At 47.7% G+C, this 18362-nt stretch overlaps 2 protein-coding genes across 2 annotated transcripts; both read left to right on the top strand.

The window, feature by feature from the left end:
• The first annotated feature begins 521 nt into the window (after positions 1–521).
• Positions 522–8868, top strand: INHBC (inhibin subunit beta C). Its single transcript, XM_080660830.1, has 2 exons — positions 522–991; positions 7757–8868. Exons 1-2 carry the CDS (start codon positions 679–681, stop codon positions 8497–8499), a joined length of 1056 nt encoding a protein of 351 aa, XP_080516956.1. The 5' UTR covers positions 522–678; the 3' UTR covers positions 8500–8868.
• Positions 8869–14868: 6000 nt separating this feature from the next.
• On the top strand, positions 14869–16224 carry INHBE (inhibin subunit beta E; the record flags this gene model as incomplete). The annotated part of the gene is made up of 2 exons (XM_080660831.1): positions 14869–15213; positions 15467–16224. Exons 1-2 carry the CDS (start codon positions 14916–14918, stop codon positions 16222–16224), a joined length of 1056 nt encoding a protein of 351 aa, XP_080516957.1. The 5' UTR covers positions 14869–14915.
• Between the last annotated feature and the right edge of the window lie 2138 nt (positions 16225–18362).

Raw genomic sequence — 18362 nt, 5'->3', positions numbered from 1 at the left:
ACACAGAAGACCTGGCTAGAACACTTCTTCTCCTCTCCCAACCCTTTAGACTGGATGTTTTTTGAGCCTCACTCGGGCAAAACCGAACAAGAGCTAACAAGAGTTTGGGTTGGGGGCCGGCAGAGATATGAGAAGTATCAGGCAAAGGAAAATGCAACTCTCAAACCCTCAATTACCTGCATGACAGTGACCTAAAATGCCTGCCAATAACCCCCTCTTGTTTGAAAGTTACCCTTTAATATTCTATCTTACAGCCTCTAATCTCTCCCTTTCCCCACCAGGCTTCCCAGCAAGGATATTGATCTGAAGAGGAATTTCATCTCTGACCTTTGTCCCTAGGCCTGGCAGCTCACATGGGCAACCCACTGTCTCCCAGCATTGGCCTAGGAACACTTCTTTCCCCAAACAAACCAACCTCCACTAACATCCCCCACTCTGTCCTTTCACTGATTATGCATTGGCAGCTTCTGCCAAGTTCTACCTGTAACTGGCTTCATCTCTCAAGTCAGATGTTTGGCTGCTCTCTCCCCTGCAACAAGGAGTCATGCCAGCTGGACCCATTCTCCTTTCCCAGCCTCTGGCAGCCAGGACAGAACCGAGACCTCAGCTGTTGAGACCCTGAGCCCGGGGTTTGTGGCATTCTCTCACTGTGTCACTTAAGGAGGGCCTCCCCCAACAATGATCTCCTCATTGTTCCTGTCCTTCCTGTGTCTGGCTCTGGCCACAGTGGCCACTACCAGAGCTGACAGTCGATGCCTGGCATGTGGGGAGCATGCCTTGGACCTGCAGAGCCAGCGGGAGCTGCTTCTCCTCCTTGCCAAGAGAAGCATCTTGGACAAGCTGCACCTCAGCCAGCGCCCAACGCTGAGCCGGCCAGTGTCCAGAGCCGCTCTGAGGATAGCACTGCAGCGCTTCCATGGGCACCCACAGGGGGCGCTTCCGGAGGCTGACAGGGGACAGGAATATGAGATCATCAGCTTTGCTGAGACAGGTGGGTTACTGACCTGTAGATCTTCCTCAAAACCTGACCTCTCAAGGAAAGGAAAACTGTCCTCCCCAACCTAACCCCTGACTTCCTCCCCCAAACCATCCCAACTCTTTCTTCCCATGACCTGTAATCTCCTAACCCAGGATTCCCACTACCGCCCCCCACTCTGCCCCCCAGTCTCTCTCTTGTAATTTAGATGTGACCAGTGGGCAGCTGGGATGTGGGTAAATTTCACTTTGTTTAAGATTGCCTGCCCCCATCTCCTTTAGCTCCTCTCTCTAAAGACCCCACCAACTTCCCCAGGCTGTGGTGTGAGCCCATCCACTTCCTGGGCCTGGACCCAGAGGCTGGAGGCTGGCGAGTCTGTCTTTTCTCTGTCCCAGGTTACAACTTCTTCATCTCCTCTCCCTCAGATGCCTCATTTGGGTAAAAGGGCAAAATAAAAACATCAGGACTATAATTCCTCTCCACCCTACCCCTGCCCTCTTGCCTTGATACCTTAGTTACACACATCAGGACAGGGTCAAAATGGGACATATAAGGGTGGATAGAGGATAGAAGAGGAGAGTTACTTCCATGGAGGGGAGAGGAGTTGGAGCATTTAGTGGGCAGCTGGAGAGAAAGATCAAGAATTCGTAGACAGTACCCTAGAAACAGAACACAAAGTGATCTACTAGTATCTGTCCTTTGAGCTTCTTACAAGCGCTTTCTTATGTCTGAAGGCCCTTTCCATTCCTGGTCTGTACTTCAAGATCCGGCACTCCCATTCTCAAAAAACCCACGCTGACCTGAGGGTGAGGTGCTCCCTTACCTTGAACCAGAACTCTCTGTGAGAAATTCTCTATTTTCAGGTTTTCTATAAAGCCTGTCTTCCAATAGGATATCAACCCTGAGGTCAGGAACTGTCATTTATTCCTCATGTTATCACCAGAGGCTAGCATATAGTAGAAATAACTTACACTTACAATGTTTACTGTGTTTTAAGCCTTTTACATATACTAATGCCTTAAAATCCTCACAACAGCTCAGTGACGCAAGTACTATCGTTATCCCATTTTAGAGGTGATGAAACTGAGGCACATAGAGGTTGAGTAACTTGCTAAAGTTTGCATGACTGGTAAGTGGTGGAACCAGTCATGGCTCTGGAATCCATGGCCTTGGGCACTACACCACTCTGCCTCTCCCAAACATAATAGATGCCCAATAAACATTGGTTGCGTTAAAACAACCAAATCACATTGCAGGTCAGCTTGACCATAGTCTAGAGTCCCCAGTGATGGATGAGACCTTATTCTAGTTCAAAATGTGCTTCTGTTCATGATTAAGAAGACGATTCTAGAGCCAAATAGCCTGGGCTCAAATCCTTGTTCAGACACTTATTGGGTTGTTAATAGTTTCCTTACGTGTAAAATGGGGATAACTAGAGGATAGTTGAGACAATTAAATAAGCTAATACAGGTAATGTACTTAGAAGACTAAGGTGGGAGGGAACAGGAAATAGAAGACTTAGCTCCTGCCCATGAGGGGATTAGGTGCTGCTGTTGCTGCTGCTGCTGCTGCTGGAAATAAGTTATTTAGAATATAACGCAGAATGAAATAAATGCTGCCTGCGGGCACAAGAGTTTGCTGGGCCAGGATTAACTCATTGGCACCTGGTGAGACAGGGAGGTCTTTCAGAAGATTGCAAATGGGCTGCCATTATAGAGTAAGTTTGCCTTCAAATGGGTAGAGAATGGTAAATAACATCCTAAATGGGGGAAATCAGGTGAAAGTCTGAAGGAGTAGATTGCATTTGGAGTTAAAAAATAGTTTGGAGGTTAGCATAAGTGGACAGATGGCCATGAACCATGAATCCCTTGAACACTGAAATCCTGGCTGGTTTTGGTTTTTTCCACCTTTGTATCCCTGACACTTAGCCCAGTTCCTAGCACATTGCAATAATAATGATGGTTACCATGCATTCCGTGTACCTGCCTCACCTCCTGTAATTCTCACAACCACCCTATAAAGTAGACTTTAGAATTCCCACCTTATGAATGCAAAAACTGAGATTCAAAGAAGATTATTTACATGGCCAAGGTCATATAGCTTGCAAGGGGCAGAATTCAAACACAATTCTCTCTGACTTCAAAGTCTGTATACTTTCCACATATTTACTAATCAATGAATGATTACAATGTTCAGGCCAGAGGGGACCTGATCTGAGATGAAGTTTGAAGGTGAGAATGACTGATGCCTGGATTTTACCTTTCACATTTAATAATTTAGCCTGAAGTTTTCATTTCAATTCGTTTAAGTTATCTACACCGTAGTGTGAAATAAAGATCTGAAAATTGTTCTTGCTGGAAGTATGAAGAGAGAGTTTGAGGCTCTGGGGAAACTAGGGTAGGGGTATTCAGTGGTGCCCTGGAACTGGCTCATGAGAGCTGATTGTGAATATCTTCCAACTCTGCATCCAGAGACATCAGATTGATAGTTTGAAATCAGTCATGGTGGGAGAATTTATACCACAGAAATTGGCAAATACTACAAATCAGGGTGTTTTTCCCCCTCTAGAATCCAGTTGTTAAATATTTACCAGCACACCACTGCTTGTGACCTAAAAATATAAGTTAACTGCCTCCCACACACCTAATATACAATGCTGAGACAAGACAGGATAACCATAATAGATACTCCTATTCAAAATGGGAGATGGGGAAGCACAGAGCAGTCACTGACCCATGAAAATTCTGATATTTAGCCAGGCATATATCTCAGTCTATCCCAAATCCAGAATTCCCTTGGTTAGTGCCTGATTCTGCTGCTCCCTGGTAGGATTTTCCTCTCCTCTCAGGAAGAGTCCATCACTGCTCTCCTTGGCTTCTAGAGCCACTCTCTCAGCACCCTCTGAGATGTCTTTCCTTTTAAATAAGAAATGACCTGTGCTCGTGAGAAGTTGGGGGCCCACAGGCCTCTTTTCATTTTGAATTGTCTCTGTCCCTTTAGTCCAAATTGGTACTGCTTTCACTATTAAAATTATCTTCAAAACTCTGTGGGCCTTCTAAATAATAAATTATAGTCTACTCAATTAGACAAAAGGCACTCCACTCTGTCAAGACAGACCCCTACCTACGTTACAAGTCAGGGTGTTGTGGGACACAACTCTTAAGATTCTTAGAAACCCTTTTGTCTTGTTGAGAGGGTCTACAGAACATCATCTTAAGTTTTAGAGCTTAACAAAGATGTTAGATCATAGCAAAGGGTCTTATGGCTGACCCTATATTTGTTTTTATCTTCACACCAAGGCCATGTTTTACTGACAGTGCCCTGGATTTGATTTTTGCCTTGAGAACATATCTTATTTGAAGGACTTTTTGCCAGACAGAGAGACAAGGAATGAAAAAATATTTTATTGTTCAATCTAGCAAGTCCTGTTTGAAATATTCTATCGAAATTCTGCTTGAAAATTTAACAGTTCTTATGATAAGGCAGCTAAAATAAGCCAAATGACACTTTCAGCATTCTGCCTGGAAATATCTTCAGCTAAATTCACAACTTTGTTAGATATCACTTCTAGCTTCCAAGTTATCACAGCTGATAGCCAATACATAATACAGTGTCCCCTTTCTCTGGCTTCCAATAGCAATTTTCTCACTGCTCTAACTGCCTTCACTAACACTCTCCTCACCATCCTTACAACCTCTGCCTACCACCCAATCCCAAAGCCAGTGCTACATATTTTAGGTCTTTATTATGGAATACCCTACTTCTGATACTAGTTTCTGTTTAAGTTATCCATTAATATAACAAAGAAGCCCAATACAGAGGCTTAAAAGAAAAAATTCAATGTTTTTCATGATTTTGTGATTTGACTGGGCTTATCTGGACAGTTCTGGTCCACATGGGCTAGCTGAGGTCGCTCATGTAACTACATTCAGGCAGAAGCTCAGATGGGGCTAGAACATCTATAATGGTCTTTGATTCTCCACATGGCTTCTCATCATTCAGTAGTCTCTCCCAGGTTTCTCTGAAGCCAAGTTGCTGGCTTCCAAAAAGATGAAGCCTCAGTGTATAAACTTCTGCTTGCACTATGCTTGCCTGTGTCTCATTGGCCAAATCAAATCACATGGCCAAGACAAGAGTTAATATGGGAAGAAATTGCACAAAGCTATGAATATAGGGAGCTGTTGTTCATTGGGAGCCAATGATGTAATAGTCTACCACAACCACTGTGGGTCATATGTCTGCCTGCCATAACTGGAGTGACTTTAGAGGTCCTAACAGTAAGGTGCTTAGTGACCTAGCAAGAAAAGATTTGTTAGGCCAATCAGACTCTTCTAGGATTTTGGAATTGGAACACTGAAAGATCCGCTCACTTAGCTAGGAAGAGGTGAGTAAAATGTTCTGTAGACTCAGGACCTGTGGCCACCATTTTGGGAGTTGAGAAAGCTGATGAGGAGGCAGAAGAAGTATATCCAACTCAGCTAGAATATAAACTCCATGAAGGTAGAGATTGTGCCTGTATGGTTCACCATTATATGGTTCACTTAGTACATAGTCAGCACCTAATAAAAATTTGTTGAATGAATGGTCTTTTATTTCTTTAATTCTTATTTTACACTGACACCAGAGTTACTTGCCAAAAACTTGGCTAGATCATGAAATTCACCATCTCAAAAACCTTATTAGTGAAGAAAGTCCAAATTTTCAGAGAGAAAAGAATGAAGTAGACTTACATAGAAACAGAGATGAGAGAGATCACATTGGCTCTGAGAGCTGTCAAAAGCTGTCTTATTCCTGACATTCCAGTTCACATGAACACTATTTGAACTTTATTTTCTGCCCTTTTATGTCCATGACAGTGCCAGTGGCATTCCCACAATAAAGCACTCTACTTGATAAAGAAAAAAAGGGTAGCTTAGATCAAATCATAATGGGCTTATGACTGCTTACTAAAAGAGTTTGGGCTTTCTTCACTAATAAGGTTTTTGAGATGATGAAATTCATGAATTAGAGAGAGAGGAAGGGAGAGGGAGAAAGATACATCCATGAGAGAAACATCGATCTGCTGCCTCCTGCATGCCCCCTATTGAGGATCGAACCCACAACCTGAGCCACAACCTGGGCATGTGCCCTGACCAGGAATCCAACTGACAACCTCTCAGTGCATTGGATACTCAACCAACAGAGCCATACCTACCAGGGCCAGACACCTGATTTTTTTTAAGTCACTTTGGAGCAAAAGGGGTAGGTAATTACCATTATTTTTTTGTAAATCAATCAAAATTATACCTTTTTTGTCAGATCAGCAAAAATATATTTTTTTTGGTATGCCGCAGAATTTTAGTATAGTTTGTGTGTGCCATGAGATGAAAAAGGTTGAAAATCACTGAACTAATGTATAGTAAAGGAGACAAGATCAGTGAAATTATATTATGAATTGGAGGTAGATTTGACAGGTCTTGCAGATAATTTCAGAGTAGGAGATGAGAGCAATCAAGGTTTTGGCTTAAGCAATGCATTTATATGGAAGGAGGAGATTGGAGAAGGAATGGGTTTTGGAAGATAAATCTAGAGTTCTTCTTTGAGCATGAAAAGTTTGAAATATCATTGGCTATCCAACTAGGTCAGTGGTCGGCAAACTCATTAGTCAACAGAGCGGTTCAGTTTGCCGACCACTGAACTAGGTTATCAGATCAGCTGTTAGATATACAAGCCTGAGGCTTGGGGAGAAATCAGGTCCAGGGGTATATGTTTGGTAGTCATCAGCATATAGATGAAATTAAAAGCCATGGGAATTGATGAGACCATTCTGAGAGAGAGTATAGATATAGAAGAAAAAGGAGAAGAGAGCTCAGGACTTCCAACATGTAGAGGTCAGGCAGAGAAAGAGGAGTTGTCAGCAAAAAAAAAGATCAAAATGGAGTGGCCAGAGTCACAAAAGCCAGGAGGGGGAAAAAAAACAATTTCAAGAAGGAGGGAATGGTTAAGTATGTCAAACACTGCTTAAAGGTCAAGTAAGATAAATATAAAGAGATGAAACCATTGGACTTGGCAACATGGCAGGTGTTGGTGAACCTGACAAGAGTAATTTCAGTGGAGTGGAGGGAATAAAAACCCAATGAAAGTGTTTCAATAGGGCAGGTGAGGGATGAAGAGGGGAACTGTTGCAATCGTAATAGGGATCGGAAGAAATGCATAGACATTAGAACAACTGTGGTGAAGGACTGGATAAGGGGAATGAGGGAGGTGACCACAGGGTTTCTAGAGATGATAAGGAGGGTAGTGGCACCACCAATTCTAAGAACAAAAAGAGAGATCAGCAAGAAAGAAAATAATGATTTTCATTTGAGACAAATTTATTTTAATGTGCTGGCAGGACATTTATGTGTCCTGAAGCTTGGCGATTCCCAAATCTACATGTCCAGTCCAGAGGTGCAAAATGGTCTGGACTGGACATACAGATTGGAGAATCACCAGAATAAAAGTTGTTTCGGCTGACCATGAGTCTGAGTAAGAGCTCTCCTCAGTGTAAAAGGCAAACTTTGGAGAACTCTTGCATTAAAGTGCTGGTCAGAGAAAGAAAAGCCAGCAAAGAAAATCAAGGAAGAATCAAAAGAGAGTTGTGTAATGAAAGCCAAGAGAGAAAAGACTTTTAAGAAGAAAGTTCAGTCAGCAACGTGGTCAAGAATGAGCAGAGTGTTTAAGTGTGCGGAGAATAGAGAGGTAGCTGATAAGAATTGAAACTCAGCACACCACAATGACTGGGGCTTCTTGTGTCCACAGGCTTCTCCAACATCAACCAGACTCGTCTTGATTTCCACTTCTCTGATAGAACTGCTGGTGGCATGGAGGTCCAGGAGGCTAGCCTCAGGTTCTTTGTGCAGCTCCCTCCCAATACCACCTGGACTTTGAAGGTGAGGGTCCTTGTGCTAGGTTCACATGAAGCCAACCTCACTTTGGCCACTCAGCACCTGCTAAAGATGGATGCCAGTGGCTGGCACCAGCTCCTTCTGGGACCTGAAGCTCAGGCTGCCTGCAGCCAGGGACACCTGACCCTGGAGCTTGTACCTGAAGGCCAGGTAGCCCAGAGCTCAGTCATCCTGAGTGGGGCTGCCCAGAGGCCTTTTGTGGCAGCTCGGGTGAGAGTTGGGAGCAAGCACCGGATTCGACGTCATGGCATCAACTGCCAGAGTGGGTCCAGGATGTGCTGTCGACAAGAGTTCTTCGTGAACTTCCGTGAGATTGGCTGGCATGACTGGATCATCCAGCCTGAGGGCTACACAATGAACTTCTGCACAGGGCAGTGCCCACTGCATGTGGCAGGCATGCCTGGCATTGCTGCCTCCTTTCACACCACCGTGCTCAATCTTCTCAAGGCCAACACAGCTACAGGCACAGCTGGAGGGGGCTCATGCTGCGTGCCCACAGTCCGGCGCTCCTTGTCTCTGCTCTACTATGACAGGGACAGCAACATTGTTAAGACTGACATACCTGACATGGTGGTCGAGGCTTGTGGGTGCAGTTAGTCTACCCCACAAGCCTCGACAGAGGTGCCCTGTCTTGAGAACAGGGATTGACTCCATTACTGCCTCTGTTCAGAAGGTGCAATCCCTCTTCCTGAGCAACCTTTGGAAATTATCACAACTTTGACTTAAGGAGGTCTTCATCTAAAGAGAGTCACTGTGCCCTAGCCGGCTTGGCTCAGTGGCTAGAGCGTCGGCCTGTGGACTGAAGGGTTATGGGTTTGATTCCGGTCAAGGGCACATGCCTGGGTTGCAGGCTTGATCCCCAGTAGGGGGCATGCAGGAGGCAGCCGATCAATGATTTCTGATCATAGATGTTTCTATCTCTCTCTCCCTCTCCCTTGCTCTCTGAAATCAATAAAAATATATTTTAAAAAAAATAAAGAGAGTCACTGTGCCTCTCATTGTGTTTGCATCACTGAGAAGAGTTAATGAAGGACTTCTTTTTTTAAAAAAAATATTTTTATTGATTTCAGAAAGAGGAAGGGAGAGGGTAGCTCAGTGGTTGAGCACTGACCCATGAACCAGGAGGTCACGATTCAATTCTCCATCAGGGCACATACCCTGGTTGCAGGCTAGATCCCCAGTAGGGGGCAGGTAGGAGGCAGCCGATAAATGATTCTCTCTCATAGTTTTCTACCTCTCTATCCCTCTCCCTTCCTCTTTCTAAAATCAATAAAAACTTAATTTTTAAAAAGTCAACCTTTTAAAAATAAATAAATATATACATAACCACCAGCCTCTCTCCTAGAGCACAGTCCATCAAGCAAGCCCCACATGCTCAACTGCCATCCCAGAGACTCTGATCCACCTCCAACCATAAGCAGTGCAACCCAGGCAGACACCCATAACCTACTCTTAGTCTACACCATAATCCACTATGCATCCCTGCCCTTTCCCCTCAATGCCCATCCCTCTCTAAATAAGTTGACCAAGCTCCTTCCCTTGATTTTCTGGATCTCCAAAGAGCCCCCGCCTTGGTTTCACCAAAGATTAGATCATTACTCTCCAAAATGAGACTCATTCCTCTCTGTATCTTGAGCCCTTTTCCTTCTTACTTGCCCAGGTGGCCCACCTAAGGCTTTCTTGGCACACCCACATTCGTTCTTTATCCTTCTCTGCCCTGCTCTATGCCCTTGAGGGCTGACTCACCTGAGTTCCTTTGGCCCCTGCTTCCTGATGAATTTGACTAAGGGAAGACACAAGCAAGAAGTCCAAATATTTCTTATTCATGCTCACTCGGCCTAAGTGCCATGAGTGACTGTGGCTGTGACTATGTCCCCACAGATCCTGTCTGGCTCCTCTCTTCCATGGCTTCAGCTTTGCCTGGGTTCTGATATCACTGCTTCCATGCTAAAGGCTTATAATGGCTCTCCACTCTTACTAGTACCTCGGTGCTTCACTATCCTTCTTTGGTTCCCTTAACCCTGCCCATACCTCTGTAAAGAAGTCCTTCAATGCTCAGCTGGTATTGGTCAGTGGTTAAGTATCGACCCATGAACCAGGAGGTCAGAGTTTGACTCCCAGTAGGAGGTGTGCAGGAGACAAGCGATCAATGATTCTCTCTCATCATTGAAGTTTGTCTCCCTCTCCCTTCCTCTTTCTGAAATCAATAAAAATATATATTTTTTAAAAAATAAGTCCTTCGTTAACTCTTCTCAGTGATGCAAACACAGCCATCTGAGTGGGTCTTTTGTCTCCTGTCAGAACCCCAACCGACAGGCCAGATGACAGCCTGCCTGCTGTGTCCATTTCTGTCTCTCCTCACACAGGTTCCTCAGAGCTGAGCTATTGTGTCCATTCCATACTTCATGCCCTTCCTTCCCCAGGCTGCCTCCCCTCCTTTGTTAGGCCCCCTGCCCCCTTTTGGAACCATCTTTGCTGGTCTCAAGGCTAATAAAGACCTGGGTTTTACCTGGTCCTCTCTTCCCCCTGTACTCACAGATCATTGCTCAATCAGAAAGTAGGCCAACAACCTGTGGGCACACATGTGGGGGGAGGCAGAGGAATGGTTGAGACATGGCTGCCTTCCTTTCACCAACTCTCAGGCCTCCATCCAGGAGTCCTGACTGGAAGCTGGAACCAGCTAAGGGCCGCTACAGTAGGGTAGGGAGAAAAAAAGGAAGGCCTGGAGTGAGAAGAGGGAGGCATTTGCTTTGCGACTAGGTTTCTGGGTTCTCTCTAGACCAGACATTTCCAAGAATTTTTTTATAAGTTTTTATTTATTTCAGAGAGAGGAAGGGAGAGGGAGAGAAAGACAGAGACATCAATGATGAGAGAGAATCATCAATCAGCTGCCTCCTGCACACCCCTCACTGAGGATTGAGACCACAACCTGGGCATGAGCCCAGACTGGGAATTGAACCATGACCTCCTGGTTCATGGGTGGATGTTCAATGACTGAGCCACACCAGCTGGGCTGCAAGTATTTTAAAAACATTCAATACCTGACAACAACAATAATAGCCATCTTGTGTGAATGCCTGTCTTGAACCATAAATATATAGGTCATATAATAGAGTTGCATCTTATTGATCACATCACATAATAAGGTTGCATCTGGTTAGTTCTTAGTACCAGAAATCCTTATTTACAAGTATAGACATTTTTATTTTTAATGGTTTTTTAATTGATTTTTAGAGAGAGAGGAAGGGAGAGGGAGAGATACATCCATGAGAGAAACATCGATATGCTGCCTCCTGCATGCCCCCTATTGAGGATCGAGCCCACAACCCAAGCCACAACCTGGGCATGTGCCCTGACCAGGAATCCAACTGGCAACCTCTCAGTGCATTGGATGCTAACCAACTGAGCCACACCCACCAGGGCTAGACACCTGATTTTTTTTTAAAGTCACTTTGGAGCAAAAAAGGTAGGTAATTACTATTATATTTTTGTAAGTCAATCAACAGTATAGCTTTTCGTCATATGAGCAAAAATATATTTTTGGTATGCTGCAGAATTTTAGTAATTAGTTTGTGTGTGCCATGAGATGAAAAAGGTTGAAAATCACTGCTAGACCTTTGCCCTCTTCCCCCACAGTTTCCTCCCTTTGGTTGGACAGCCCTGCACCATGGGTCGATATTGTCTGCAGCCCAAGGCCGAGATTTTGCAAAACCCATGTGTCCTTTGGGTTACGTGATGTCTGTGTTTGCTCAGCTTATAACCCCCTTCAACCAGGGTCTGAGGTCCTTGGAATAGGAACCCTAGAGGAGAAAGTCTGAAAAGGACCTCCTGAGGGACTGCAAGGCTGAGCTGTGGGGCTTCCTGAGCAACCTCTTGGGCGTTATCCCACCTTTAATTTGAGATCTTCATCTAAGGAGAGAATTTAAGGGAATCTTCTGGTACCTCTCCCTTCACCCACCCAACTCCCCTCCCTCCCACCACTTCAGTCCCCAGAGCCAAGACAAAGGTGAGGCAGAGTGAAGCACTCACCTTAGGGGCAAAATTTAAGGGGGAGCCCAAAAATTTATCAATAAAAATAAATAATATATATATATTTTATTGATTTCAGAGAGAGGAAGGGAGAGGGAGAGAGAGATAGAAACATCAATGATGAGAATCATTGACTGGCTGCCTCCTGCACACCCCCTACTGGGGACTGAGCCTCCAACCTGGACATGTTGCCCTTGACCACAATCGAACCCAGGACCCTTCAGTCCGCAGGCCGACGCTCTATCCATTGAGCCAAACTGGACAGGGCAAAAATAAATAATATTTTAATTCAATATTTTAAAAACATCAAGATTAATGCAAAAAAATCCATGATGTAAAAAGGCAGATTTTTAAATAAACAGGGGATCAGTATTCTTCTGTGGCTCTGCCTTCTATAACAAGGAGAAAGAGTGGGTATGTCTTTTTTCAAACCTTTTCTTCCAGAGTCCCCTGAGTCCCTAACTCTAGACCAGGGGTGGGCAAACTTTTTGACTCGAGGGCCACAATGGGTTCTTAAACTGGACCGGAGGGCCGGAACAAAAGCATGGATGGAGTGTTTGTGTGAACTAATATAAATTCAAAGTAAAGGAGCGGAGGGGAGAGCAAGAGAACCGGATAGAACAGCCGGATCCAGCCCGCGGGCCGTAGTTTGCCCAAGGCTGCTCTAGACTGTCAGACTTTTCTCATTTAGGCAAGATAATCACTCAGGATTCTTCTACTTCCTTACCCACCCCTAAGCCTTGTCGCTATCCCCCAGCCCCATCCAGGTTGGTGGTAGGGCGGGCCAATGAGGCAGATGGCTGGAGTATTTATAACTCAGGAGCACTTCTTGGGAAAAGTGACTAAGATGCTAAGAGCATATTTATAGCTGGGTTCTGACGTAAGTGTCAGTGAGGAGGTAGGGCCAAGCCAGGCACAGCAGCAAGAGGATAGGAAGAGCTGGAAATTGGGGGCACCTGACAGAGGGGAGGGGTGGGGTCAGCGACTCCTGCAGCTATTTCTTGCTGCTTCCCTGAACTCTGCCTCCTGGCACCAACAGGTAAGCCCTCTGAAATGCCGTTGTGGGCAAAACCTCTGTCTTGCAGTTCTATGGCCCAGACCCCAGAAGGTAGAGGGCTGTCACCAGCCCGACCTACAGAGACGGAGCTGGGGAGAGCACTGGACAGAGGGGCTTGAGTGTTTCCGGCCCTAGGGGGAAATGCAGGGTGGACAGGAGGGTCTGTAAAGTCTCACTGTCCCTTCTCCCTGCTCCCCACCACGAGGTGCCTTGAGTTTCTAGGAAGAACCTCGCACCCATCACCAAGCTCCACTGCCACCTGCCAGTGTGATGAGGTCCAAAACCAAAGGCAGCAGTGATGCTGGTCCTAACAGCACTCTCTGCTCTCTGGCAGTGGCGAGATGTGAGAGCAGAGGGACCAGCTTCTCTGTCTCCTGTTGGGGAGTCAGGGTTCCCAGCGTGAGAGGTTGGGAAGCACTGCATCTCTCCACTCCCCTGGTGGCCCCTTCTCTGGAAAACTGGTCAGAGCTAAGACAGTGGCTGTCAGTAGCACAGCACTGCCACATGGTGGACATCGGGGGTACTGAAACCCAGCCCCCAAAGCACCACCTCTCTCCCTGCTGCTGGATTAGAAGGCTCTCTTGACAGCCCCCCAACACACCCCCGCTAAATAGCGGGGAGATGAATAAAATGGAGTGGGGGCACACTTCCAAATCACGCTCACTTCCTCCCTCTTCTTGAAGAAACTGAGGTGTAAGGAGAAAGGCTAACATGAGGCCTTCCCTCATAAGTTCCAGATAGAGGGGCCTTGGCCCTCCAATTTATAGTCAGTGAGGGAGTGAGATAAGGAGGGCTGGGATTGAACTCAGGTTGCTGCACTTTTTGTTTGCTCTACTCTTAAACCATCCATTTCTCATTCCCATTAAGAGAGACCTGTTACCACTTCTAGGATGCCCCACATTTAAGCAACTCTCAAAGTCCCTGAAAGAGAACCAGCAGCTGGGTACAGGCCCTCCCAAGTCCCATGCCCTCTGCCAGCCTTGGTGGACTCTGCCCTGCTGTAAGATTGCATCAACCCCACCGCCCCCACCTCTCTGGGTTTCCCCAGACATCACAGTAACATGCCAACCCCATGCCCCTGCCCTCCTCCACGTGTGCTCCAGTCCAACTGGACTCTGGGCAGCCAGCACAGGCAGGGTCAGGGAATGACTTCTGTGTCCCATGGCACTGACACCTGGGCCTGGGCAAAAGGACTCTGCTCCTCCCGCCCCCACCTGCCAACCTCTCCCCCCTGTACCAGACCCATTGCTAAAAATAGAAACCAGAGTTCTCCTTCTAGCCCAGAGACCCCAGGGAAATAACCGCGGGAACTCGCAGCTGCATCACAGCAACTGCTGCAGCAGTGGCCAAAGAGCGAGCTAGAAAGGCTGAAAGGATGAGGGGAAATTGCCCTTCCCCACCTTGCTATATGGAGTTCCCTCCCCCAAGTCCCAGACCTTGAGGGCTGACCATGTGAAATCATCCTTTCTTGCATCATGCGTGTCCACATTGCCCCCACCCATACCCCTACCTCAAGCTCAGTGACCAGGGCCAGATGGTGAAACCTGAGCTCCAGGGTGGGGGGGGACATCCACCCCCTGCAGGGGCTTGATGGGCAGCAGAGCTGGCCAATCTGGTGCTCAGAAGGTAGGTCTGCAGGCTGACCATGAGGTGCGGGAGCCCCAGGCTGCAGGCTCTAAAGGGGCCACAGTCAGTAACCAGACATGAGCTGTGAGGGTCAAATTGGCAGACTGTGCTAAACACAGCTACCCATCAGACCATCCACTTTCTACCAGGCAACAGAAGACAGGTGGCTCTGCCCTTGGCTAAGGGTAGGTGTGGCACTCCCGCTGCTGTGCCCTCTTTGGCCTCCGTGCAATCAGACTCAACAGCAGGAACAACTGCCATCTGAGGCTCCCGTTTCGACCCAGGGCCATTCACCAGGAATATGGGGCTTCCTGGTGTCCAGCTCCAGCTGGTGCTGCTGTGGGTACTGGTGTGGGCACAGGAGACAAGGTCTGTGTGTCCCTCCTGTGGGGGCCCCACCCTGTCACCCCAAGCAGAACGAGCTCTGGTCCTAGAGCTAGCCAAGCAGCAAATCCTGGAGGGGCTGCACCTGACCAGTCGTCCCAGGATAACTAACCCTCCACCCCAGGCAGCACTGAGCAGAGCTCTCCGGAGACTACAGCAGGGAAGTGTGGCTCCGACGAAAGGGGAGGAGGTCATCAGCTTTGCTACCACCACAGGTGGGTGAGAGAGAGGCAGAAAGCAAGCAGGGGAAGGGAGGCAGAAAGGGAGGCTGGCAGACAAGACAGACAGAGCAGGGCGTGGGAGGAGGAGGAGAAGATGGGGCAGGGACTGGGTGCAGAGGATGCTTGACAGTCCCTGTTTCTTCTGAAGGTGGGTGCTAGGGCGAGCAGTGGGCAGGGCTTGCAGGAGTCTTGGAGGAGAGCTCCATTTCTGCTCAGTCCCTCAGTCCTTTCTCCATCTTTCTGGCAGATTCCTCCACTTCAACCTGCAGCTCCATGCTCACCTTCCACCTGTCCACTCCTCGGTTCCACCAGCTGTTCCATGCGCGCCTATGGCTTCATGTACTCCCCACCCTTCCTGGCACTCTTTACTTGAAGATCTTTCGATGGGGCACAAGGAGGAGGCACAGAGAGTCCGGGGCCTTCCTGGCTGAGCACCCAATTACAAGCCCTGGCTGGCATGCCCTGACTCTGCCCTCTAGTGGCTTGAGGGGTGAGGAGTCTCATGTCCTGAGACTCCAACTGGACTGCAGTGCCCTAGAAGGCAACAGCACAGCTGCTGGACAACCTCTGCGCCTCCTGGACATAGAGGGAAACCAGCGGCCCTTCCTGGAGCTTAAGACCCGTCCCAATGGGCAGGGAGCAGGCCGCGTCAGGAGGAGGACCCCCACCTGTGAACCTGATACTCCCTTATGTTGTAGGCGAGACCATTACGTAGACTTCCAGGAACTGGGATGGAGGGACTGGATCCTGCAGCCTGAGGGGTACCAGCTGAATTACTGCAGTGGGCAGTGCCCCTCCCACCTGGCTGGCAGCCCGGGCATTGCTGCCTCCTTCCATTCTGCTGTCTTCAGCCTCCTCAAGGCCAACAACCCTTGGCCCTTGGGTACCTCTTGCTGTGTGCCTACTACCCGAAGGCCTCTCTCTCTCCTCTACCTGAACCGTGATGGTAATGTGGTCAAGACAGATGTGCCAGATATGGTTGTGGAGGCCTGTGGCTGCAGCTAGCAAGAGGATCTGGGGGTCGAAGTAAAGATATCAAGTTGGGGGTTCCCAGGCAAAGGGCATCTGTGGCTGGAGGCATCAGATTTCTGATCTGCACCACCAACCAATGGGCCACCTGGCAGTATGACTGAGTTGACCTCTCTGGGACCCAAATGGACACTTTCCTATCCAGACGCTGGTCTATTCCAGGCTGGTTGATGTGTGGGGAGCTGGGGAAAGTGTGTCCTTTGAAGGAATCTATCCAGAAAGCATGATTTCCTGCCCTAAGCCCTATGAGAACATAGCAGCAGCAAGGGAGGGAGGGAGGGAAGGAGGGAGGGAGGGAGGGAGGGAGGGAAGGAGGGAGGGAGGGAGGGAGGGAGGGAAGAAGCAGGCAGAGAATATGACTTAGTCTCTCCCAAGAAGACAAAGTCCTCAAGTGAGAGAAGAAAGAAGCAGACTGAGGGTCCAGCACACTTGGGGCCAGGGAAACAGGCTGACCGGGGGTCGGGCTGATGAAGTGCTTTAAGGGAGGCTCAAGAAGGAGATGGGCAAGGGCTGAGGAAAGGTGTTGAGCAGAACCCCAGAAATGGGAGTCAGGAGAGAAGAGTGCTGAGTCTGAGAAGTTCCTTGGTTTTTTCCAGTGAGGGGCATGACCCACTGGGGAGACAAACATTTATACTTTCCTAATAAAAATGAAGAAAAAAAAATCAACCAGTTTGAGTCATAAAGGGCTGGGGTGGTGGTCCAGAGCAATGGTTCTCAAGGTGCGGTCTGGGGACCCCTGGGAGGTTCCTGAGACCCTTTCAGGGGTGTCCACGGGGTCACAACTATTTTCATAATAATACTAAGATGTTGTTTGCCTTTTTATTTTCATTATCTCAAAAGCATTCAATGTTTTCCAGAGGCTGGTGACATGTGATTACATCATCTTTCTGACATTGTTAATGGGATGTGTGCTTGTGTATTCTTGTGTTACAAACTTTTTTCAGTTTTAATTTCTAATATGGTAAATTGATATAAACCACATAAACAAAAGCTTGGTAAGTCTAAAGAGTGTAAAGTGGTCTTGAAACCAAATATTTGAGAATTGCTGATCTAGAGAAAGCAGTGTGGGAAGGAGAAAGCAGTGTGACCTAAAAGAACTACCCTGGAGGATGGGGCACATGGCTGAGACCGGAGCATGAGTAGGATCCCTTCTTCTCCAGTGACCTCTGGTCGTGCTTGACCCTCTGGGTATAACTGGTGTCTGGGTCAAAGAAACATGGGGGAGGGAGCTCAGATACGCTCCTTATCTGTACCTCACAGCTACTATCTATATGCGTCTGGCCTCAGATCACTTCCTAGTTTCACCTTTTCCCCTTGACCCTCAGACTGAACAGTTAACCTACTAACCCTCCAGCCCCAAGGAAGTGGTTCTTGGAAGCAGAGTTAGGATGTGGGAGGTCTGTCTGAAGGGTAACAGAAAATAAAGGGACCTTTCCCCCCCCCCCCCCCCCATCATGCTTTCGCCCCTTTCTCATAAAGAAAGGTCAGAGAGAATGAAATAGCTGACCCTTTCCCTGCATCTGATCACCATGGCAACACAAATCCAAAGAGACACTATTAGATACTACCGCTCTGCACTAGCAGCCTCTGCCAGTCCAGTTTTGGGGGCTCATACAACCCCCGCCCTGGACTCCTAACTGGGCTTTGGTGGCGATCTGTAAACCCTATTCCTTTGGCTTCCCAAGTTTCCTCTGACTCCAAGACTTCAGGAGGGTGTCATATGCCAAAAAGGCCAGCAGAGGGAGCAGACAGCCTGGAAGAGCAGGAAGAGAGCGGACAGCGCAGAGGTGCGGAGGTGGCCGCAGTCTCCAGAACTTCTAGAACAAGGAGAACCGGGGTTCCTCGGGAACAGTGCCTCAGTGCTAGGGTTCCCTAGTAACCTTTGTCCACACACTCTGCACCCATTACCTCAGCCTCTGTTCCTCTTATGCTCCATAGAACCCTCACCTTACGCTCAGGGCCCCCAACCCAAGGCTGTCACAATCCTGTTTCCAACAAACCCCCCAACTCCGTCCCAGCTCTTTCGTGTTCCATCCAAAGAGTGAGGACAGCCGAGAAACCGCAGGGTGGTGCTCATTAGGCGCCAATCAAAGTCGAAGACCCTACCTCCAACA

The sequence above is a fragment of the Plecotus auritus genome, assembly GCF_963455305.1.
Source record: "Plecotus auritus genome assembly, chromosome: 3".
Lineage (NCBI taxonomy): Eukaryota > Metazoa > Chordata > Mammalia > Chiroptera > Vespertilionidae > Plecotus > Plecotus auritus.
Note: the sequence above shows the minus strand (reverse complement) of the source record. Positions and strands in the feature narration are given on the sequence as shown.